We start from the raw sequence: 7,218 nt of genomic DNA, 5'->3' as shown, positions 1-7,218 counted from the left end.
TTAAGGAGGATATTTCTTCAAAGCCGACTTGTAAATATAATTTTTCATATTAAAAATATAACATAAATGGATCCAAAGGAAAATAAAATTATAAATATAATATTAAAAAAATTTATAATATTATAGAATGTTTATCCGATCATGGAAGAAAGAATGTAAATAAATGATATTAGATTACTTTAATTAATTATAATTAAATAAAAAATGATATTTACAGTCGTAGAATAGGTAAATATCGTATAATGTGTTTAAAAAAAATAAATAATTAAATATCGTATAATGTGTTTAAAAAAAATAAATAATTACAAAATTTATATAAAAAAAATTATTACTTTAATTATAAATTTTATTTATTTTTTAAATAATTATGTGAGATTTATATATTTTAAAATTATATCAAACATTACTTAAATGCAAAGTAGAAAGAGAGTAAATGCCTCAACCAATAAAATGAGACCGAACCTTTATCCCTTGGGGTTCTTCCACATAGTCACTGCCCCCCTTTCCCAGCACACGATTTCAGACACACAAACTTAGCAGCAGAGTGCGACACACTGAGAGAGCAAATCCAAATGGTTGACACAGGGGCTGATCCCTGTACCATGCTTTTCACTGCCTCAAGGGACCATTTTTGAGCTTTGTGGGTCTGGAGGGGAAGGTGTTTTTATAGGGGTTAGTGCTAGTTAGTTGTGGTGGAGATGAACAGTGGTGGTGGTGGTGGTGGCGGTGGAGGTGGCGGTGGGAATGGTGGGGCTGGGACTGTGGTGGGGACAGGAATGGTGGCAGGGATGAGGTCACCTTTTACAGTGTCACAATGGCAGGAGCTGGAGCACCAGGCTTTGATCTTCAAGTATATGATGGCTGGTTTGCCTGTGCCACCTGATCTTGTGTTCCCTATTCAGAAAAGCTTTGAGTCCGTTTCTCATAGGTTCTTCCACCACCCCACCAGTAAAACTCTCTCTCTCCTCTCTCTTTCCCGATTTATTGGTTTGATTTGGTTACCAGGTGTGTGCTTTAAATTGAGGAATCTTTTTTCCCTTTTAACCTTAAAAACAGGTGCTTTGCGATGTTTTCATTCCTTTTCTTTGCCTGTGTTGTGAGAAGCATAGAGAATAGTTTCAGACGGATTTTTTTTTTCTCGAATAAAAAAGAAGAAGTTGTTTCTGAGAGTTCAGAGGTTGAAGTGATCATTGATGTGCAGGGTATTGTTGTGTTTCTTAAAGGTTTTACAATCTATTTTACTTCCCTTTTTGAAGTATAAATACCCGAAAATGGATATTTTCGTTAGTTTTCATTCCCATGTGGCAGATGAGGAAAAACCTGTGAAACCATGAAATTCATTGACTTTAAATTTAAGTTAGCGCTCTTCGACTATGTCTTGATCAATCAACTCATGGGTGGAAGCTTTCCTTCTATTTCATTTATTTTTTTTTTTTGAAAAAAAAATGTTGTTTCGTTTCATATGGTTTTGTAGTTAAATCATCAGAAGAAAAGATATCTAGCTGAGGTCATTGTAAATTGTTTCCAGAGGTTTCTTAGTTTGATTTCAATATTTCACTGTTAATTTTAATTTTTTCTGGTGCTTTTGGTTATGTGATTGTCGCTACCAAAATATATTATTCCCGAGTTCATTAATTTGTCCTACTTTCTCTATCATGTTCTTTTGCTTTTTTTTTTTTTTTTTTTGTATTCCACCTTGTATATCTGGGCTTGGCCTATTCTTATTTATACTACCGTTTACTTATCAAAAAAAAAAAAAAATGTTCTTTTGCTTTTAAAGTTGTTTATATCAGAAGATTTTTTTGGCTAATGCCATCCTGGTATGGTAATGATGTGTTATGTCACTTTAGCATAATGTGTTATTGTAAGCCGATATTTTATACATTTTTTTTTTAATGAATTTTCAGAATCTGGATAATGCTATTGATAGATAGCATATATAACGCTCGAGTATATTTTTTCAGTGGGTTATTGCTCCTTCCATGGGAAGAAAGTGGATCCGGAGCCGGGACGATGCAGGAGGACTGATGGCAAGAAGTGGAGGTGCTCCAAAGATGCCTACCTGGACTCTAAGTACTGTGAGCGCCACATGCACCGTGGCCGCAACCGTTCAAGAAAGCCTGTGGAATCACAAACATTGACACAGTCATCATCGTCTACTGTGACATCACCGACTGTTACTGGAAGCAACAGTGGAAACGGGAGCTTCCAGAGCGTACCATTGAGTGCCTTTGGTAATCCCCAAGGTGCCAGTTCTGGAACCAACCAGTCCCAGTATCATCTGGACTCCATCCCATATGGAATCCCAAACAAAGATTTCAGGTATCATATTCTCTGCAATTCTACTTTTTCTTTGGTTGCTTAGAAATGTAAGAAAAGAAAATAAATTAAGAGTTTTCAATTCATTAATTACATGAGAAAGGAAGTTCTAAGGCTTTATGCATATGAAATTGAGATTTTAGTGGTTTGAAAGCACCAAAAAAAGGACAAACTGTTTCGTCGTTCTAATATTTTTTTTTTCCTTCTCTACCTGTTGAAAAAATATTTTTGTCTGTTTCTCTTAATTTAAGTTCTAGTGCAACTAATTGTAGTTGTTTCTGCCTTATGTTGAAATATCTGTATTGGTAGACTCTTTGTTGGTCTTTGGACCAATTACTTTGGGCTAAGAATTGTGGAATTGCTTAGCTGTTAGATCAATCACATGATCTTAGTGTTATTTGGGTCCATATTGTTGAAACTGAGTGGTGGGAATAAAACTGGGGACTCCTGCCATCTGGGGTAATGAAGATGTTACAGACACTTCTGAATTTGCTGTCAGATCCAGGGTTCTGGGCCCAGATGTTTATAAGGATATATCTCTAGCTGGTTTTTATGTTTTTACAGAGGGAGATGGTGCTTGACAGTGTTTTTTTGGTCTGGGTCTTTGTTTTCTGTTTTTTTCTGTAAAATTTATTCTAGAGGTCAGACAACCATTTGAAATGGTTCTCAGCATTCCTATGTCTGGAAAGATTTCTGCTATCTTCAGTTGCTTCATAAAGAAAATGACGGAAATGATAGGCCTGCTGGTTTTGCAGAATTGTTATGTCGGAATATTGCCTCATATATGTTGAAGGAATGTTTTGAGTCCTTTCCTGAATTTTGGTGGTTTAAGGATGGTTATAGAGAGTTTAGAACTTTTGAGCATGATTACATGTAAAAAAAAAAGTTTTTTGAGGTGTGCTTTGCTTTTGAGAGAGTGGTGTGTTTTTTGTGTTTTTGAAAGTGGTGGGTGTCCACTTAAAGTGTTCAATTTATTTACTTTTTGTTAAAAGTGGTTCTAGTTTTTTTTTAGGTTCTTGTGAAAGTGGTGGGGGTCCACTGATGATTAAATGAATTTTTTCTGGGAGATAAAAAAAAAAAAAAAGTATTTTGGGTGTTAAACATGTTTGCTTTGTAAATTGAAGAAAAGTGAACATTTTTCCGATTTGTAAAAGTAGTCTCCCTTTCAATTTAGTGCCTGCCATATATCAGTCAGCCTATATCTTCATAGTCCAAGCTTATGTTGTTTTTTAATTCTACCTGCTGTTGCCTATCTTCCTTCTTTGATACACAAAAATATCACTTTGGGAGAGCTTTTACTATTAAAATTGCTGTTGGGTCTTGTGTTTGTTGGCCCCCATTCATGAAGTTGTGTGGCAGGAGTAAGATCGAAATCTTTCTGCCATCTGGTATGGATATGTTGCATTAACTTCTGCGAGGCTCAGGCTTCTGGGCCCTGATGTCCATGTCCATAAGGATGCTCTCTTGAAATCGATTTTTTTTTTTTTTTTTTGTGTTTGTTTTTCAGCAGTAATCCTTTTGGTCTGCTTTCTTGCTTACTGTTTTTCTCTGTTAGCTTAATTGCAGAAATCTGACAAGCATTCTGAAATTGTCCTGTGCCTGCCAATTAGTGGCATCTTATTGACTCTCTGCAGTCTCCATCCAAAAAGAAATATGGGAAGGGTGGGCTCAGGGGTTTTGCAGAGATTTTATGTTAAAAGGATAAATGGCTTCCAGTTGAAAAGGGGAAGTGACTCTTTCATCCTTTTGGTCATAAACTTTGCCATACTGTTTTCAGAACTTTGGCCTCTGTACCTACAAAAATTACTTTCAGACCTAATCCATATTCCTTTTGACCTTGTAAAAGCTTTTTTTGGTTAAATCATTTTTCCTTCTCATTTGGTTGATAAAAAAATATTATTTGGTTTATATTTAGTGGAAATGTATAATATTTTTTTAAGAACCTGTATACCGTATTATGGCAATATGTTCTCAGTTTACGGAGAAGTTATGCAATACAAAATGGAACTTCTCTCTTCCCTCATGTGTGGAACTCGTTTGAGACCATTCTTCCATAAGATTGTATTTTCAAAGGGCCACAAATATTACCCTTTGCACACCTTCTGATAGTTCCAGTGCTGCAGTGCCTTCTCCTCCTTTCTGCCATCTGAGCCTTTTGATCTATGTTGTCATGCTTTCTATCAATTCTTAGCTTGAGAACTCATCACAGTCACTGATGCAGTAATGCAGAGAGGAATCTAATTACCATGAGTCCTCATTTCTTATCTTGGACCTAATGTAAGGATGCGTTTATAGATTCAATGTTGAATAAAAGAACCTGGTATGGATCCCACAAGGTTAAATTTCATTGCCACCTTAAATCGTAGGTACTTGATCTAGGAGTATTTTCACTCTTTTTCTGATTTTCTACTGCTCCCTCAGAATGTATTGCTTTTTACTTTCTAGGTTTCCTATTAATTTTCAAGAAATTATTTTTTGAAATATAATTTCTATGAAAATTTATTAGATCAATAATCTGTCTGTTTATAAATGGGAACGTAAAGGTACCTTCAGGGACTTAAACCTGAGGTGGGCAGTGAGCATAGTTTTTTCTCTGATGCATCGGGAAGTAATAGGAATCTCCAGATGGACTCGCCTTTAGACAATACATGGCCTCTGTTGCCATCCAGAGTCGCCTCATTTCCCATATCAAAATCGAGTGACAATTCCATGTTGCAGAATGATTATCCCGAGCACTCTTTTTTCAATAGTGGTTTTGCCTCCGGAGAGCCTGTGAAACAGGAGGGTCAGTCTCTTCGACCTTTCTTTGATGAGTGGCCTAAAGCCAGGGACTCTTGGTCTGGTCTTGAGGATGAGAGATCCAACCAGACTTCATTCTCCACGACAAAGCTCTCGATATCCATTCCAATGACCACTTCTGACTTCTCTGGAACGAGTTCTCAATCCCCACATGGTGAGTTTCAATTGAGGAGAATGTTTCCTGCATATTTCCATCTATTCTGAACTCTATCTTGAAATTGTGTTTCAGATAACTGAGAGGATCATGGTTTGGAATCTTCTGCAGCTGTACCATTCAAGGCCAGACAAGTTGTAGCCAGTTGACCCGAGCAATGCTCAAAGACTCCCTTGAAAATTTTCATTCTCCTTGGTAGCTCTATGGTTGTGGGTTTTCTGCAAGGCTGTTTGTGTTAAACTACGTTTACAAGCTCAAGCTATGAATAAGAAAGAACTGCCCGGTAGTTGGGAAATCCAGAACATTGTGGTTGTGTTGAATGAAACAGCAACAATTCTTGTCTTGCCTTTGATCACTCACTTCCCATTTTTTTCTAAATGATGATGTTTGATTTTCATCCAGTACTGTTCTTATGATCTTAATTCCCTTTTCACCATAAGTTTGGAAACTGAGAGGCTCATCAGGAGAGAAAAATGTTAGTATCAGAATGTTTGGTTTAATACAATTTTGAGAAAACTTGCATTAACCATTGCAAAGCATTGCTCGATGTTAATATATATATCATCCTAACCAATAAAAGGAATGATGTTATCATATATCATCCTTACAAAAATACCTTCCATTTAAAGCAGACTTGTAGAAAGTTGTAGAGGAGTTATATCTCTATTATTATTTTAACAAAAATTCTACTCAACCTCCGGTCTTCAAATCATACCATACACACTTGACGTGGCAAATTTGGTTTTGAAAGTCACGTCACGGTTTTGACTCTCTCACCCAAACCGCAAAGGAAGCCTTCAAATCATACCATACATACCTGACGTGGCAAACCTGGTTTTGAAAGCCACGTCACGGTTTTGACTCTCTCACCCAAACCGCAAACGAAGCCTTTCTCCCTCTCTGCAAGGAAACCCTTCTCCCTAACCCAGACGAAGCCCAACCCCTCATTCTCCCTCTATGTTTGCATTTCTCCCTCACCCAAACGAAACCCCTCACCAAAATTACTCACCCTCTCTACGAAGAAATATTTCTCCCTCACTCAGATGAAAGCCCACCACCTTCACTCTCTCTTCTCTGCCTAGCCCGCCCCCTACACAATCCCTTCTATGCGAAGCACCCTCGCCCTCGTCCAATCCCTTCATTCTCTAACCTTGAAACCCTAGAAACCTTCAATCTCCCAGATGAAGCCCCCCTCCCTCCACCCCCAAAACCTTCAATCTCAATCTTTGTCACCCTCTTCAGTGCTTTGAGCCCCTTCCTCACTCCCTTTGAAGCCACCATGTGTTTTTCTGTTGTTGAGCCTTGATCCCCAATTATCAATGAGAACAAATACATTAAGTATTGAATTGGTTGATATTTTGATTTATTAGATGTTTGACTTCTATATTAGTATGTGCACAAAGATGTACTTGGGTTTTTTCTTTATGACTTGTGAACTATTTCCCAGTAACATGCATATATATATATGGAGGTTTGAAGCCTTAAAGTCCTAGAGGTGCATTGGTATCTTTTTTGCAAGCAATGCACGAATATCTGGTTTTTGTTTATTTAGGGCTAGGATCTTTACTTGAACAGAAATATTTTTATATTTTCTCTGGTTCGTTGCTTTTGTTCAACTTTTTCTGTTTTGGTTGTGTGCACTTCAGTTTTGTCTCTTTCTACAGATTTCGTCAAGCTCTAAAGCTTGGTGGAAGAGAAATATGGATTCGAAGTTCATAAGTAGATGCCTTGTCTGGTTATTTGGGATGGATAGAAATAAGATCATCTGTTGTTTTGTATCCCTTTCGTTCTATCAGAGTTTTGGTTGGTATCTATTATATTGGATTGTATCTATTGTAATAGTTTTGGTTGGTTCAGACTACAGTTGTAACATGTTAGTCTTAAATTTGGTGTAGAGTGTTCAGACTATAACTATATGCTATATTATCTATGACTATAATAAGGAC

The 7,218-nt window shown here is 36.9% G+C and overlaps 1 protein-coding gene across 1 annotated transcript; it reads left to right on the top strand.

Moving 5' to 3' along the window:
* The first annotated feature begins 472 nt into the window (after window positions 1-472).
* LOC121258241 (growth-regulating factor 4-like) lies at window positions 473-5,614 on the top strand. The gene is made up of 4 exons (XM_041159672.1): window positions 473-948; window positions 1,965-2,322; window positions 4,863-5,272; window positions 5,348-5,614. The coding sequence occupies exons 1-4, from the start codon at window positions 699-701 to the stop codon at window positions 5,353-5,355; spliced, it is 1,026 nt and encodes a 341-aa protein (XP_041015606.1). The 5' UTR covers window positions 473-698; the 3' UTR covers window positions 5,356-5,614.
* The last annotated feature ends 1,604 nt before the right edge of the window (window positions 5,615-7,218 follow it).

The sequence above is a fragment of the Juglans microcarpa x Juglans regia genome, chromosome 3S (genome assembly GCF_004785595.1).
Source record: "Juglans microcarpa x Juglans regia isolate MS1-56 chromosome 3S, Jm3101_v1.0, whole genome shotgun sequence".
Lineage (NCBI taxonomy): Eukaryota > Viridiplantae > Streptophyta > Magnoliopsida > Fagales > Juglandaceae > Juglans > Juglans microcarpa x Juglans regia.
This window is presented reverse-complemented; position numbering and strand designations above follow the sequence as displayed.

Coding starts and splice junctions, on each gene's coding strand:
- LOC121258241 (XM_041159672.1), top strand. CDS start 699: ATGAACAGTGGTGGTGGTGGTGGTGGCGGTGGAGGTGGCGGTGGGAAT. Junction 949..1,964: donor GTTCTTCCACCACCCCACCA/GTAAAACTCTCT, acceptor ATATTTTTTCAG/TGGGTTATTGCTCCTTCCAT. Junction 2,323..4,862: donor ATCCCAAACAAAGATTTCAG/GTATCATATTCT, acceptor GGGAACGTAAAG/GTACCTTCAGGGACTTAAAC.